Here is an 18,553-nt window from a genome sequence, read left to right as displayed (position 1 = left end):
GGCCTCGGAGGAGATAGTGTTAGTTGAAGGCTGCCAAACCTGCCACACACAGACAACTTCAACTTTGTGGACCTTTACAATTTCTAAATCTATTAATGTTGCTTGAATGCAGATCAGCGCTTCCATCTTTTATCTATGATAAGAACTACATTTTTCTATGCGTTTTTCCTTTGCTTAAGATGATAGACAGTGATTTCAGTGAAGCTCAACTATTGTTTCTAGCAGATACAGTCACTACGTAGATGTTCTCCGCTTCACTCGTTAGAAATCTGGTTTTTTCTCGGGACATTTGTGAAGGCGAGCGGCTTGGGTGGAATTATATAGCATGTTATTCAGCTAGAACGTAAAAGAAACATACGTTCACACCGTGGATGTGATTTGAATGAAGACTGTAGGTGTGATTTGAACGAGATTAAAACCTGCAGCTATGATTTCAATTAAATTAAAAACTGTAAGTGTAGTTTGAATGAGATTAACGACTTTAAGCATCATTAAATGAGATTAACCCTTTAGTGTTCAGATTACTGTTAAATGTAATACTTTTTCGCTCAAATTGTTTTGAATTAATCAAGCATTGTCTAATAGATTTGAGGTTTCAATGATGTGATTGTTTATTTTAGAATGTCAATGTAGGTTAGATGTGAGAGGCTAGATATCGCCAGTTTGAATATAAAACATATAAAAACGACAACACCATAAGCGGAAAGTGTAACCTCTCGAAAGAGCTGTTCTTCACTCCTGCTCCAGAGCGTGGGCTGCGGGGTCACTCCGAAAAGCTCTATCTGCGACGATTTCATCTCAATCGAAGGAGAGGGGCTTTCTCCGTCCGGGTTGCGGATCCGTCGAATAAGCTGCCGGACGAGATAGTGAAGATGCCGACGACCGCTCGGTTCAAAGTCTCCCTTGACCACAAATGGCCTGAACTCTTTACATGAACACCACCCTGTACTTAACTCCATGTACCCCTACATGGCCTTACTTTTTGCTTTTTGAGCCAAAAAATTAACTAACTAACTAACTAACATGTAGAATATCTGGGCCAGATATGGCCGGTTTAAACACTAAAGAGTTAAAGACTGAAGATGGGATTCGAGTGAGAAGCTGTAGATGTGATCTGAAAAAAGATTGTAGGTATGACAAAGAGATAATGAAATTTTTGGAACGATATGCATGAACGGTAAATGCACTTTATTGTTGCTCCCGTATCACGCTACAGGCAACGTGATGTCTCGTACAAAAGCCAGTTTTATTTCAAAGCAACTCCAGGCAGAAAAGTGTATTATTACCTACTGTAATTGAGATATATCATAAAGAAAATAATGCACTTCGTAAATCTATCTCAACAGCCACACTTGAAAAGACACGCTTAAAACGTATTGTTATGACCGTAATTTTGCAATTCATACTTGAACTTTTATAACTTCTTAAGTACTTTTGTTTCCTTAGTCATTATTTTCAAATATAGTATCGAATTTGAGTTTAGTTTTCATTACTACATTTTGTTTCCGAGCAGTAAACACGTTATAATCTCGATCGAAAATGGCCGAAAGTCGAAACAAAGACGTACTTAATCTCAAGCAGGAAAAGGAAACGCCTGAGAAGAGGAAACCGTCGTTAAGACTCTATTTGCTGACAATCATAGCAGTAATGTCGATTTTCTCAATAGGATATGATCTTGGTGCGACGTCAGGCGCCGTGCTTCACATCAAAAAAACAATGCAACTTTCGTCGATAAGACAGCAGTTGATAATTGCTGGACCATTACCCGTGGCTTCCATTGTGAGCTTAATTGCTTCCGATATTAGCAACAAAATTGGCCGAAAAAAAACAGTTATGGCGAGTAGTATTTCCTATTTACTTGGAGCTATTATTTCAGCAAGTGCCGTCAACCAATATATGCTGTTGTTCGGACGAAGTCTGGTTGGTTTTGGATTCGGTAAGAGGAAACAATATTTTTATTCTCGATCGTAATTTGCCATCAGATTCTCCCTCCAGTATTTGTTTTTCTAGAACTTTCTGTATGTGTTTGATTATTTTATTGTGAAACACGGCCAGAATTTTGCGCACGAAATATGTGCACGGATTCACAAAATCATGCATACTCTTTTACTCTTTTACTCTTTTACTTGTTTCAGTCATTTGACTGCGGCCATGCTGGAGCACCGCCTTTAGTCGAGCAAATCGACCCCGGGACTTATTCTTTGCAAGCCAGTACTTATTCTATCGGTCTCTTTTTGCCGAACCGCTAAGTGACGGGGACGTAAACACACCAGCATCGGTTGTCAAGCAATGCTAGGGGGACAAAAACAGACACACAAACACATACACACACATACATATATATATATATATACATATATACGACAGGCTTCTTTCAGTTTCCGTCTACCAAATCCACTCAAAAAGCATTGGTCGGCCCGAGGCTATAGCAGAAGACACTTGCCCAAGATGCCACGCAGTGGGACTGAACCCGGAACCATGTAAGCAAGCTACTTACCACACAGCCACTCCTCAAAACATCACTCTTTTTTTTATTACTATTTTAAAGTGTTCCAATCAAGGTTGAAGTGTTAGTAAAGGTAGCAATTTCTGGGTTCTTGTGCAAAAAAAAAAGTGTGTGTTATATGATATAAATCATTAAATTTTATAATTACACATATATTGATTTTAAAATGATCGATTCAGATTTAACGACGAATTTGCACAACAAATTCTGTTTCTAAGGACAATATTTTAGATTTGGTAGGCGGAAACTGAAAGCAGCCGTATGTATGTATGTATGAATGTATGTATGTATGTATGTATGAATGTATGTATGTATGTATGTATGTATGTATGTATGTATGCATGCATGCATGTATGTATGTATTTATGTATGTATGTATGTATGTATGTATGTATGTATGTGTATGTATGTATGTATGTATGTATGCATGTATGTATGCATGCATGTGTGTATGTATGTGTGTATGTATGTATGTATGCATGTATGAATGTGGGTGTGTATGTATGTATGTATGTGGGTATGTGTGTGTGTATGCATGTGTGTATGCGTGCATGTGTGTATGTGTAATTGTGTGTGTGTGTCTGTGTGTATGTATGCGTGCATGTGTGTATGTATGTATGTGTGCATGTGCGTATATATGTATGTATGAATGTTTGTGTGTATGTCTGTATGTATGCATGTATGTATGTATGCGTGCATATGTGTATGTATGTATGTATGTATGCGTGTATGTGTGTACGTATGTATGTATGTATGTATGTTTGTATGTATGTATGTATGTATGCGTGTATGAATGTATGTATGTATGTATGCATGTATGTATGTATGTATGTATGTATGTATGCTTGTGGGTGTGTATGTATGTATGTATGTGTATGTATGTATGTATGTGGGTTTGTATGTATTTATGTATGTATGTATGTATGTATGTATCTATGTATGTGGGTGTGTATGAATGTATGTATGTATGTATGTATGCATGCATGTATGTATGTATGTATGCATGCATGTATGTATGTATGAATGTATGTATGTATGTATGTATGTATGTATGTATGTATGTATGTATGTATGTATGTATGTATGTATTTATGCATTCTCTTTCTCCTAATTTTGAGTAAATTTTGGGCCGACCACGGATTTGGTAGCAAGGCAGTGAAGCGAAGTATTTTGATTTAACCGTCATCTTTTAAATTTTTAATAAGGTCTTGCAGATTTTTATTGTCCCCGATATCGTGGTCATTTGTTGCGTATGAATTAAGGGTTTGCAATGTCTCCCCAAGATTCCAAGTTCGGCCATTCTTTGGCTCCAGACAGGCTGGAATGTATCCTGTTCCTCTAACAATAATGGGTATGAAGCTGAAAGTGCATTTTGGGTTCTGGATTTGAAAGCTCCTTATCAATTGTCCATAGGCGCAGGAGTGGCTGTGTGGTAAGTAGCTTGTTTACCAACCACATGATTCCGGGTTCAGTCCCACTGCGTGGCACCTTGGGCAAGTGTCTTCTACTATAGCCTCGGGCCGACCAAAGCCTTGTGAGTGGATTTGGTAGACGGAAACTGAAAGAAGACCATCGTATATATGTATGTATATGTATGTGCGTGTATGTTTGTGTGTCTGTGTTTGTCCCTCTAGCATTGCTTGACAATCGATGCTGGTGTGTTTATGTCCCCCGTCACTTAGCGGTTTGGCAAAAGAGACCGATAGAATAAGTACTGGGCTTACAAAGAATAAGTCCCGGGGTCGATTTGCTCGACTAAAGGCGGTGCTCCAGCATGGCCGCAGTCAAAATTACTGAAACAAGTAAAAAGAGAAAAAGAGAAAGAGAGAGAGAGAGATCCTTTTTCTCTGGTATTTTTCTAACCCCATTCGTCTCTAGAGGGGAACTGGTCTCCAAAACTGATCATATAATTTCTTTGTGGTCCTAGACAACAATATCTGGTCGGTTGTGTTTTAACATGGTGGCTGTTTTAATTTTCAAGTTCCATCACTATTCTTTTGTCCAATCGGTCTCAATATGGTCAACTTCGTTTGTATGTATTCTCTTTTTTCTTTTCTCTTTTTCTTGCTATCCTGTTACAGGTCGTTCTGCCCGCCGTATCATACCTCACGGAAAGATAATATCTGGAATATATTCTCTCACAGTCGGCAATAACCATGTGGTTGGTTAGCAAGCTACTTTATTTCATCTAATTTGCCACAAGGGCATCACACAGATAGCAGCTTTGCGGGCTGGACATAGACATTAATGATATGAATGGTGGTAATGCAAAAATGATGATGATGGGAGAAGACGAAAAGCGCCCGCCGACCTTCGCTTCTCTAAAACAATGTTCCTTTTTCTTTATTTTCAAAAAATCGATATGAGGCTTCAAACCTCTTACACAAAGGAGGCACTAAAACCTCTTACAAACTTCTTTCATTCATTTAATTTGCCACAAGGGCAGCACATAAATTCACAACAATTCTCCCTGTCAGGTCCCCGAAGCAAAGTGCCTTGCCGCCTGCAGACAACTCTGCGACGACGAGTCGAGGCCTGCAAAGAGTAAAGTAAATTCTTTCCTGTTAAAGGTCGCAGCGACCTCTGACAAAATATTTTCCGTTACTACCTCCGCAGCCACCTGCGGAGGGCATAACGGACTACTTGTGCATACCGTGTCCATACGTTCTCGGTCATCCAAGCCGTTCAAAAAATTTTTTCACCTTCCCTCCCTTAAGGAGGATAAACCACTCCTTTTCACAGGAAGGGGCCACACACTGATCCGTCAGTGGCACACTTCCCACTGACGGAGCCTTATCCGCAGGTGGCACACATCCCACCTGCGGCTCCGTCGACGGCCTAGGAACACTCGCCGCCCGTCCTCTGTTCCTCTTTTTCCTCTTTCTTTTTGAGACTGCGAGCTCAGAGGGCTCCGTCGCCGGACGCGGGGGGTCGCTACCCTCTTCCTCCGTCTGTACGTTCTTTGGTGAGCAACCATTGTTGCTCACCTGTCTTTTTCTTTTCGTGGAGGCAGCTTCCTCCACGACTTCCACCGTCTCCCCCTCCAATGAATGGGCGGCATGCACTTTCTCTTTTTCCTGCTCCAGGATCCTACTTTGGTCCCTGGGGCAGTTCTTCTTAATGTGGCCAGTCTCCAGGCACAGGTGACACTTGGGGGGTCGTCCCTCAAGCATCACCGGATACCTGGAATGGCCATTCTCAAGAAATCTGAAAAAACCAGACTTTCGGCTGATTGGGTCCATCGGGTCAAAACAGCTTTCGACCCCTCCCAATCAGCCGCAGGCAACACTTTTACATTCAGCAGCTTGGCGCTGCTACCACCCAGACCCCGACAGATAGAGTCCTCTATCCACTCGGGCTCAACTCCGGGTGGCAGTCCGCAGATCCAAGCCTTTAATAGTTTCTTTCCACAGTAGCTTGGAAGAAACAATATTTCCTCACCCTTGAGGGGCTGACTTGCAAAATCGCAAGCTTCTTGGGGGGAGTCAAATAGCAACCGTACCGTTGCATATTTCACTCCCCTTGCAATAAATTTAATGGCTGGCATGTAGTCTGCCAGCTCGTTCAAAATTGTGGCCTTCGGAAAGACGGCTATGGTGTCGAGCGACTTCGAATAAGTCCTCAACACCACGGTCTTCTCCTCCAGCTCTTTTAAATATTTTTGGGGAGGTATCAACTCCCACACAAGAAATTCCTTTGCCATTTTAACACAAAGTTCAATTACAGTTCAAAATATCTATATATATAAAACTGTAGTTGTGTGAGTATCTGTCCCCTTCGATTTAGATTCCTAACTACTCCCACATTTTGCGGTGCAGTTTAACCAAATTCGGGTATCTTATATTCGTGATTCATATCGAGCCCGTCTGAGTATTAGCGCGCGTCTACGATGAGTCTACGATTTTAAAAATAATTTAACATCATTTTTTATTCCATTTTAATGCATAATTTTTCGTGTGTCGATGGCGGCGGAGTTGGCGTCCATGGTCACACCTGCACCTGTGTTTGCTTCTCCCCCTTCTTCCCTCCCTCGTGAAGCTGTGGGGAAGGGAGTGTAAGGAAATCAACGTCGTAAAGCGTTGTCAAGGAGACCAGCGTTCTTTTAGAAGAACGACTTCATGGCTTGAAGACACCAAAACAGAAATGGCTAAGAAAGCCCGAATTGGCATCTATAAGGGAAGTAACTCTCTAAAAATGCTTATATAGTTATTTCCCTTACAAACTCGAGCAACGCCGGGCGATACTGCTAGTAAGGAAATAAAATAAGACACCAAAAGGAGAATGAAAAACACAACAGAAGGGAAGAAATAAAAATAGAAATAGCAGTTCAAAAAAGTTCTTTTGTTTTTTTAAAATAAACGATAGCTCGAAGAAGAGAGTTCAAATCCAGACAAAGGAATTAATTTTTTTGGCCAAAAAAAGGTACTCCTGGCCAAATGTCCAATTGGTAAAATACCTTTCAAAAACAGTCCTTGGTAATCCTTGGTTCTCCGAGGTAAATCCAGTGGAAAACACAAAGACAATTTCAAAACAAATTAATTTTTGTAGAGGGACTACGCCTCTTCAAAAACACAATTCTAACTGCAAAGTGAGTCTCTAAAGGCGACCACAGGCAGGAAAATGTCCGGAGCAGAGTGGAGTCTATTACTCACTGAAAAATATTAAATACAGAGCAACAAACTCCACTAAGCCCTAAAAAATATAAAACAAATGCCTACCTGTAGTCGAGCCTCAAAATTCAATATTTCACGACGAACGACGTGACATCAAGCAGCAACAACACCCCGCCTAAAAAACACTTGCGTCTTCGGCGACGGTTAGCAAGCTACTTACCACACAACCACTCCTGCGCCTATATGATTTCTAAGTACAACCTGTTGATCTTTTTTCGTCTAGTATATCTGCCAGGCGATAGGTATCTACCTCAGTGCTGCTAGTAAACGGTCCACTGTGATCTTTCATAATATCCAAGTCGACTGTCCATCGTCCATCCACAGCAATGTTGGCGATTTCCTTCTTCTCCAGTCCCTCCACCATTGAGAGCACTCCGTCGGTTGCGACGACGAGGGTCCCAGCTGATACGATCAACGGAACAGCCTGCTCGTGAAATTAACGTGCAAGTGGCTGAGCACTCCTCAGACATGTGTACCCTTAACGTAGTCCTCGGAGAAATTCAGTGTGACACAGTGTTTGACAAGGCTGGCCTTTGAAATACAGGCACTACTCATTTTTGCCAGCTGAGTGGACTGGAGCAACGTGAAATAAGGTGTCTTGCTGAAGGACACAACGCGCCGCCGGGAATTGAACTCACGACCTTACGATCATGAACCGAATGCCCCTAACCACTAAGCCACGCGCCACCATTAACTAGTGCTGGCAGTTATCCCGTTCTTTAATGATGTCAGGCACTTGCCCTCTAGGTGTGGAGAGTTTGGTATATTGCCTGGGTGCTCCGGATTCACCACGTTCAATCAGATCAGCCGACTTGGATTTAACTTGAGAAGAAGATGTTAATTTGAATTTCCTTGGCACCTCGACGATTCATCTTATACTTGATAAATCCCACACTGCATTCTGAGTCGAGATTGTGAATTAGCTAAGTCCATATTTGCCAGAGCATGGGGAGACGTGTTGATAATGTTTCCCAAACTGATTTTTAGATACATCATCAAAATAAATAACGATTGACTTTTATCAGAGGACTTCTAGACCTCGCAAACATATGAAATGACATAAAATAAGCTGCCTATCCAATATAGCCTGAAATCCGTCTATCTAAATAGTGAATTTTTGTCGCCATCTTGGATTTCCGCCATCTTGCAAAAGTTTTATTAGCTATACTCTTTACTCTTTACTCTTTTACTTGTATCAGTCATTTGACTGCGGCCGTACTGGAGCACCGCCTTTAGTCGAGCAACTTGACCCCGGGACTTATTCTTTGTAAGCCCAGTACTTATTCTATCGGTCTCTTTTGCCGAACCTCTAAATGACGAGGACATAAACACACCAGCATCGGTTGTCAAGCAATGCTAGGGGGACAAACACAGACACACAAACACACACATACATATATATACATATATACGACAGGCTTCTTTTCAGTTTCTGTCTACCAAATCCACTCACAAGGCTTTGTCGGCCCGGGGATATAGCAGAAGACCTTGCCCAAGATACCACGCAGTGGGACTGAACCCGGAACCATGTGGTTGGTTAGCAAGCTACTTACCACACAGCCACTGCTGCAAGTTTATTTTATATCAATATACTTATTAGTAGATTAAAGTTATAGATTTTATGCAGTTTCATTCAAATTATGCATGATATATATTAAAGTAGGATTTTTCGCCTTTTGGCAGGTTATCAGAATTCAAGGGCTATATACAGTGGGGATATCGCATTCAGTTTGCAGAAAGTTTGGTTTTGAGGTGACACTTGGACCTAACTACAACTTTTGAGGGGGTTCCGAAAAATATAATTTAAATATACAGATAAAAGTCTTTGTGTTTTATACAAAAATATATACACCTGTCTACATTAAATAAAGAAAAGGCAAAGACTGAAAGATTATAACTCAAGTATATATATATATATATATATATATATATATATATATATATATATATATATATATATATATATATATATATGTATGTGTGTGTGTGTGTGTGTGTGTGTGTGTGTGTTGTGTGTGTGGTGTGTGTGTGTGTGTGTGTGTGTGTGTGTGTGTGTGTGTATAAAATTAGAAAAAAAAACACTTTTATCAATTCAAATTGGACAATTAAATTACACCATCTAGAAAATTACATATAATAGAAATATTAAAATTAAAATAACAATAAAATGTCAGTGATTAAGAAAATTGCAAAAATGATAAAAACGTATATAATTGGTAGAATAACGACACGTGTTTCGTGGCTATATTTAAGAAATGATTATAGTAGTAGTAAAATCACTTCGATATAAATATAGTCACTCATTTCTATTATATGTAATTTTCTAGATGGTGTAATTTAATTGTTCATTTTGAATTGATAAAAGGTGGTATTTTTCTAATTTTTTATATATATATATTATTGTGTGAAATTTGATTTAGTATTTCTAAATTGAATTTTTTTTTCCCTGTAAGTTTGGATTTTATTCCCTTAAATAATAATAATTATATATATATATATATATATATATTATATATATATATATATATATATATATATATATATATATATATATATATATACTTGAGTGTTAATCATCTTATATTCTTTCTGTCTTTGCCTTTTCTTTATTTAAATGTAGACATGTGTATATATTTTGTATATAAAACACAAACACTTTTATCTGTATATTTAAATTATTTTTTTCGGAACTCCCTCAAAAGTTGTGATTAGGTCCAAGTATCACCTCAAAATCAAACGTTCTGCAAACTGAGTGCGATAACCCCCTTATGTATACCTTATTCAGATTATATAGACTCAAAGAATTAGAGGAGAGAAGGTACGGTGTTACTAGTCCCGACAGCTGTTTCTGGGGGGTCCGAGTTACTTCATAATATTGGCAGATGTAGTTCACCAAATTGTAGGAAAAAAACTCGGCCTCCTACTTTAGAGTGGACTGATAAGTGTCTAACGTATCAGATCATTATGCAGGGAAATGTTAAGACAGACTGGGCGTAGTAGAAGGTGGAGGCACAATGGCCCAGTGGTTAGGGCAGCGGACTCGCGGTCGTAGGATCGCGGTTTCGATTCCAAGACCGGGCGTTGTGAGTGTTTATTGAGCGAAAACACCTAAAGCTCCGCGAGGCTCCGGCAGGGATGGTGGTGATCCCTGCTGTACTCTTTCACCACAACTTTCTCTCACTCTTACTTCCTGTTTCTGTTGTACCTGTATTTCAAGGGGCCGGCCTTGTCATTCTCTGTGTCACGCTGAATATCCCCGAGAACTACGTTAAGGATACACGTGTCTGTGGAGTGCTCAGCCACTTACACGTTAATTTCACGAGCAGGCTGTTCCGTTGATTCGGATCAACAGGAACCCTCGTCGTCGTAACCGACGGAGTGCTTCCCAGTAGAAGGTAAGCAAGTAGTTTTGCTGGAGGACGTGGGTGTCTCAATAGGAGTGTGATGAGTGTTGGTGCAAGGAAAGCCTCCCACTTTGCTTCCACTACACCTGTTCTACCTTTAAATTTGCAATACACTGTGTTATTAAAGTATCTCAAAAATGCAATTATGCAGTTTATAAAACTATTTTACACTCGAACAACTCACTTGAAAAGTATAATTTTTAACCGAGCATTTGTATATTACAACCAATTAAATAACTCGCCTACTCCTCTTTCTCTGGTCTTCTTTGAAATATTGTATCGAATTTGAGTCTACATAATTTTCATTACTACATTTTGATTTCGAGCAGTAAACACGTTATAATTTCGATCGGATATGGCCAAAAATCGAAACAAAGGCATGTTTAATGTAAAGCAGGACAAGGAATCACCTGAAAACGGAAAAACGTTAAGACTGTATTTTCTGGTGGTCCTAGTAGTAATTTCACTTTTCTCAATAGGATGTGATTTTGGTGCAACATCAAGCGCTATACTTCTCGTCAAAGAAACCATGCAACTTTCAGCGAGTTGGCAAGGGTTGATTACAGCTGGACCCTTACCCGTGGCTGCAATTATTAGCGTTATTGGATCTCATATTAGCAACAAATTTGGCCGAAAAAAAACAGTTATGGCGAGTAGTATTTCCTATTTACTTGGAGCTATTATTTCAGCAAGTGCCGTCAACCAATATATGCTGCTGTTCGGGCGATGTCTGGTTGGTTTTGGATTCGGTAAGAGGAAACAATATTTTTATTCTTGATCTTAATTTGCCATCAGATTTTCCTGCCAATATTTGTTCTAGAACATTCCGTACGCATTTGATTATAGTCTGAAATACGTGCACCGAGTCACAAAACATGCGTCTTTCTATCACTCTTCCTAATATTTTCAAGCATTCTAACCAAGGTTCCAGTTTTGGGAAAAGAATCAATTACTGGGTTCCTTCGAGCTGGCCATATTCTCTCTCTCTCTCTCTCTCTCTCTCTCTCTCTCTCTCTCTCTCTCTCTCTCTCGCTATCTATCTATCTATCTATCTATCTATTTATCTCTCTCTCTCTTTACTTGTTTCAGTCATTTGACTGCGGCCATGCTGGAGCACCGCAAATCAACCCCAGGACTTATTCTTTGTATGCCTAGTACTTATTCTATCGGTCTCTTTCGCCGAACCGTTCAGTTATGCTGACGTAAACACACCACCATCGGTTGAAACGAGTAAAAGAGTAAATACATTCATACATACATACATATTTACATACATGCTACATACATACATACATACATACATACATACATACATACATACATTCATACATACATACATACATGCATACATACATGCATACATACATACATACATACATACATACATACATACATTCATACATACATACATACATGCATGCATATATGCATGCATACATACATAGATACATACATACATACATACATACATACATACATACATACATACATACATACATACATTCATACATACATACATATATACATACAAACATGCATACATACATGCATACATACATACATACATACATACATACATAAACGATAGCTCGAAGAAGAGAGTTCAAATCCAGACAAAGGAATTAATTTTTTTGGCCAAAAAAAGGTACTCCTGGCCAAATGTCCAATTGGTAAAATACCTTTCAAAAACAGTCCTTGGTAATCCTTGGTTCTCCGAGGTAAATCCAGTGGAAAACACAAAGACAATTTCAAAACAAATTAATTTTTGTAGAGGGACTACGCCTCTTCAAAAACACAATTCTAACTGCAAAGTGAGTCTCTAAAGGCGACCACAGGCAGGAAAATGTCCAGAGCAGAGTGGAGTCTATTACTCACTGAAAAATATTAAATACAGAGCAACAAACTCCACTAAGCCCTAAAAAATATAAAACAAATGCCTACCTGTAGTCGAGCCTCAAAATTCAATATTTCACGACGAACGACGTGACATCAAGCAGCAACAACACCCCGCCTAAAAAACACTTGCGACTTCGGCGACGGTTAGCAAGCTACTTACCACACAACCACTCCTGCGCCTATATGATTTCTAAGTACAACCTGTTGATCTTTTTTCATCTAGTATATCTGCCAGGCGATAGGTATCTACCTCAGTGCTGCTAGTAAACGGTCCACTGTGATCTTTCATAATATCCAAGTCGACTGTCCATCGTCCATCCACAGCAATGTTGGCGATTTCCTTCTTCTCCAGTCCCTCCACCATTGAGAGCACTCCGTCGGTTGCGACGACGAGGGTCCCAGCTGATACGATCAACGGAACAGCCTGCTCGTGAAATTAACGTGCAAGTGGCTGAGCACTCCACAGACATGTGTACCCTTAACGTAGTCCTCGGAGAAATTCAGCGTGACACAGAGTGTGACAAGGCTGGCCCTTTGAAATACAGGTACTACTCATTTTTGCCAGCTGAGTGGACTGGAGCAACGTGAAATAAGGTGTCTTGCTGAAGGACACAACGCGCCGCCGGGAATTGAACACACGACCTTACGATCATGAACCGAATGCCCCTAACCACTAAGCCACGCGCCACCATTAACTAGTGCTGGCGGTTATCCCGTTCTTTAATGATGTCAGGCACTTGCCCTCTAGGTGTGGAGAGTTTGGTATATTGCCTGGGTGCTCCGGATTCACAACGTTCAATCAGATCAGCCGACTTGGATTTAACTTGAGAAGAAGATGTTAATTTGAATTTCCTTGGCACCTCGACGATTCATCTTATACTTGATAAATCCCACACTGCATTCTGAGTCGAGATTGTGAATTAGCTAAGTCCATATTTGCCAGAGCATGGGGAGACGTGTTGATAATGTTTCCCAAACTGATTTTTAGATACATCATCAAAATAAATAACGATTGACTTTTATCAGAGGACTTCTAGACCTCGCAAACATATGAAATGACATAAAATAAGCTGCCTATCCAATATAGCCTGAAATCCGTCTATCTAAATAGTGAATTTTTGTCGCCATCTTGGATTTCCGCCATCTTGCAAAAGTTTTATTAGCTATACTCTTTACTCTTTACTCTTTTACTTGTATCAGTCATTTGACTGCGGCCGTACTGGAGCACCGCTTTAGTCGAGCAACTTGACCCCGGGACTTATTCTTTGTAAGCCCACAGTATTCTTATTCTATCGGTCTCTTTTGCCGAACCTCTAAATGACGAGGACATAAACACACCAGCATCGGTTGTCAAGCAATGCTAGGGGGACAAACACAGACACACAAACACACACATACATATATATACATATATACGACAGGCTTCTTTTCAGTTTCTGTCTACCAAATCCACTCACAAGGCTTTGGTCGGCCCGGGGATATAGCAGAAGACACTTGCCCAAGATACCACGCAGTGGGACTGAACCCGGAACCATGTGGTTGGTTAGCAAGCTACTTACCACACAGCCACTGCTGCAAGTTTATTTTATATCAATATACTTATTAGTAGATTAAAGTTATAGATTTTATGCAGTTTCATTCAAAATTATGCATGATATATATTGAAGTAGGATTTTTCGCCTTTTGGCAGGTTATCAGAATTCAAGGGCTATATACAGTGGGGATATCGCATTCAGTTTGCAGAAAGTTTGGTTTTGAGGTGACACTTGGACCTAACTACAACTTTTGAGGGGGTTCCGAAAAATATAATTTAAATATACAGATAAAAGTCTTTGTGTTTTATACACAAAATATATACACCTGTCTACATTTAAATAAAGAAAAGGCAAAGACTGAAATATTATAACTCAAGTATATATATATATATATATGTGTGTGTGTGTGTGTGTGTGTGTGTGTGTGTGTGTGTGTGTGTGTGTGTATAAAATTAGAAAAAAAACACCTTTTATCAATTCAAATTGGACAATTAAATTACACCATCTAGAAAATTACATATAATAGAAATATTAAAATTAAAATAACAATAAAATGTCAGTGATTAAGAAAATTGCAAAAATGATAAAAACGTATATAATTGGTAGAATAACGACACGTGTTTCGTGGCTATATTTAAGAAATGATTATAGTAGTAGTAAAATCACTTCGATATAAATATAGTCACTCATTTCTATTATATGTAATTTTCTAGATGGTGTAATTTAATTGTTCATTTTGAATTGATAAAAGGTGGTATTTTTCTAATTTTTATATATATATATTATTGTGTGAAATTTGATTTAGTATTTCTAAATTGAATTTTTTTTCCCTGTAAGTTGGATTTTATTCCCTTAAATAATAATAATTATATATATATATATATATATATTATATATATATATATATATATATATATATATATATATATATATATATATATATATACTTGAGTGTTAATCATCTTATATTCTTTCTGTCTTGCCTTTCTTTATTTAAATGTAGACCTGTGTATATATTTTGTATATAAAACACAAACACTTTTATCTGTATATTTAAATATTTTTTTCGGAACTCCCTCAAAAGTTGTGATTAGGTCCAAGTATCACCTCAAAATCAAACGTTCTGCAAACTGAGTGCGATAACCCCCTTATGTATACCTTATTCAGATTATATAGACTCAAAGAATTAGAGGAGAGAAGGTACGGTGTTACTAGTCCCGACAGCTGTTTCTGGGGGGTCCGAGTTACTTCATAATATTGGCAGATGTAGTTCACCAAATTGTAGGAAAAAAACTCGGCCTCCTACTTTAGAGTGGACTGATAAGTGTCTAACGTATCAGATCATTATGCAGGGAAATGTTAAGACAGACTGGGCGTAGTAGTAGTAGAAGGTGAGGCACAATGGCCCAGTGGTTAGGGCAGCGGACTCGCGGTCGTAGGATCGCGGTTTCGATTCCAAGACCGGGCGTTGTGAGTGTTTATTGAGCGAAAACACCTAAAGCTCCGCGAGGCTCCGGCAGGGATGGTGGTGATCCCTGCTGTACTCTTTCACCACAACTTTCTCTCACTCTTACTTCCTGTTTCTGTTGTACCTGTATTTCAAGGGGCCGGCCTTGTCATTCTCTGTGTCACGCTGAATATCCCCGAGAACTACGTTAAGGATACACGTGTCTGTGGAGTGCTCAGCCACTTACACGTTAATTTCACGAGCAGGCTGTTCCGTTGATTCGGATCAACAGGAACCCTCGTCGTCGTAACCGACGGAGTGCTTCCCAGTAGAAGGTAAGCAAGTAGTTTTGCTGGAGGACGTGGGTGTCTCAATAGGAGTGTGATGAGTGTTGGTGCAAGGAAAGCCTCCCACTTTGCTTCCACTACACCTGTTCTACCTTTAAATTTGCAATACACTGTGTTATTAAAGTATCTCAAAAATGCAATTATGCAGTTTATAAAACTATTTTACACTCGAACAACTCACTTGAAAAGTATAATTTTTAACCGAGCATTTGTATATTACAACCAATTAAATAACTCGCCTACTCCTCTTTCTCTGGTCTTCTTTGAAATATTGTATCGAATTTGAGTCTACATAATTTTCATTACTACATTTTGATTTCGAGCAGTAAACACGTTATAATTTCGATCGGATATGGCCAAAAATCGAAACAAAGGCATGTTTAATGTAAAGCAGGACAAGGAATCACCTGAAAACGGAAAAACGTTAAGACTGTATTTTCTGGTGGTCCTAGTAGTAATTTCACTTTTCTCAATGGGATGTGATTTTGGTGCAACATCAAGCGCTATACTTCTCGTCAAAGAAACCATGCAACTTTCAGCGAGTTGGCAAGGGTTGATTACAGCTGGACCCTTACCCGTGGCTGCAATTATTAGCGTTATTGGATCTCATATTAGCAACAAAATTGGCCGAAAAAAAACAGTTATGGCGAGTAGTATTTCCTATTTACTTGGAGCTATTATTTCAGCAAGTGCCGTCAACCAATATATGCTGCTGTTCGGGCGATGTCTGGTTGGTTTTGGATTCGGTAAGAGGAAACAATATTTTTATTCTTGATCTTAATTTGCCATCAGATTTTCCTGCCAATATTTGTTCTAGAACATTCCGTACGCATTTGATTATAGTCTGAAATACGTGCACCGAGTCACAAAACATGCGTCTTTCTATCACTCTTCCTAATATTTTCAAGCATTCTAACCAAGGTTCCAGTTTTGGGAAAAGAATCAATTACTGGGTTCCTTCGAGCTGGCCATATTCTCTCTCTCTCTCTCTCTCTCTCTCTCTCTCTCTCTCTCTCTCTCTCTCTCTCTCTCTCTCTCTCGCTATCTATCTATCTATCTATCTATCTATTTATTTATCTCTCTCTCTCTCTACTTGTTTCAGTCATTTGACTGCGGCCATGCTGGAGTACCGCCTTTAGTCGAGCAAATCAACACCAGGTCTTATTCTTTGTATGCCTAGTACTTATTCTATCGGTCTCTTTCGCCGAACCGCTCAGTTTTGGTGACGTAAACACACCACCATCGGTTGAAACGAGTAAAAGAGTAAATACATACATACATACATACATACATACATACATACATATATACATACATACGTACGTACATACATACATACATACATACATACATACATTCATACATACATACATATATACATACAAACATACATACATACATACATACATACATACATACATACATACATACATACGTACGTACATACATACATACATACATACATACATACATATATACATACATACATATATACATACAAACATATATACATACAAACATACATACATACATACATACATACATACATACATACAAACAAACAAACAAACAAACATACATACATACAGGCGTGGGTGTGCGGTAAGAAGCTTGCTTCCTAGCCAAATGGCTCCGGGTTCAAGTCCCACCGCGTGGTATCTTGGGGAAGTGCCTTGTAGTATAACCTCGGGCTGACCAACGCTTTGTGATTGGATTTGGTAGATGTTCTTATGTGTGTGCGTGTGTATATGCGTGTTTGCTTACGTCTGTGTGCTTGTGTGTGTGTGTGTGTGTGTGTGTGTGTGTGTGTGTGTGCGTGTCTATGTGTGTGTGTGTGAACGAGAGAGAGTGGACAAACGGAAGAACGCGGCACTCAAACCATTAGGTAGGATTTACGTATATTATTTATTCGCCGTTTGACTAAGCGTCGTGCAACCTCATAGAACAAACGTAAGTGGTGAAGAACCTTAAGAGTTAGGTTCGTTCTAGGAGCCTCGGAATCTTTAAGTTGCATGAAGCCGAATCAGTCCCTTGTCTGTAGATTATGTCAGTGAGTATGTGTACTACGACGAATTCTACGGTTGGCTATCGGGTTTGTAACGTTATGTTTTTTCTTATATGTCTTGAGTTTGTTGCACTGATGAACATAGAATGCATATTCTGCATTAATTGCGAAATCACAGGTGATATGTAACTAAATTCTTTTTTTAAACGACTTGCTTTGAAGTTTTGCATTCGGTAACATTTTGTTTATTTTAGTAGTTTTGACCGCATTGGTCCCTCTTAGCGTGTGGTATCTATGAATAGTAGTACCCTCAATATAATATAAATAAATATTTTCAAAGTGGAAAAATTTACGGATTTTTTCTCTTACGAGGTTTTTCACGCTAACTACTGATAATTTCTTATAAAGATTTTATCCTCAATTGTAAATATATATATATATATATAATATTAATTAGAGACAAAACCACTATTTTGCAAATCAAACAAGGAAAGACTTAATCAATACATAAAAAATTTAATATAAAGTAAATAAATCGCCACTACAATTGTTTCCTGTCTTCAAATGACATTCATCAGGTGGATTTCATATCTAAAAATATCAATATTTTAAAAAATAAATTTTAAATGGCTATATATATATATACATATACATATATATATATATACATACATATATACCTACATATACATACATGTATACATATGTAAATATGTACACATATACATATACATACATAC

The 18,553-nt window shown here is 38.7% G+C and overlaps 1 protein-coding gene across 4 annotated transcripts in view; it reads left to right on the top strand.

Moving 5' to 3' along the window:
- LOC115223907 (proton myo-inositol cotransporter) overlaps positions 1-18,553 on the top strand; it is a 112,412-nt gene that overhangs the window by 14,686 nt on the left and 79,173 nt on the right. The window contains exon 1 of one of the 4 annotated variants that reach the window (XM_036512691.1): positions 16,436-16,554. The exons of the other annotated variants lie outside the window; for them this stretch is intronic. Within the exon in view, the coding sequence (XP_036368584.1) occupies positions 16,452-16,554 (103 nt within the window). The 5' untranslated portion in view covers positions 16,436-16,451. Of the gene's footprint in view, positions 1-16,435; positions 16,555-18,553 lie in introns of those variants that run through there. 4 annotated transcript variants of the gene reach the window in all.

The sequence above is a fragment of the Octopus sinensis genome, linkage group LG24 (genome assembly GCF_006345805.1).
Source record: "Octopus sinensis linkage group LG24, ASM634580v1, whole genome shotgun sequence".
Lineage (NCBI taxonomy): Eukaryota > Metazoa > Mollusca > Cephalopoda > Octopoda > Octopodidae > Octopus > Octopus sinensis.
Note: the sequence above shows the minus strand (reverse complement) of the source record. Positions and strands in the feature narration are given on the sequence as shown.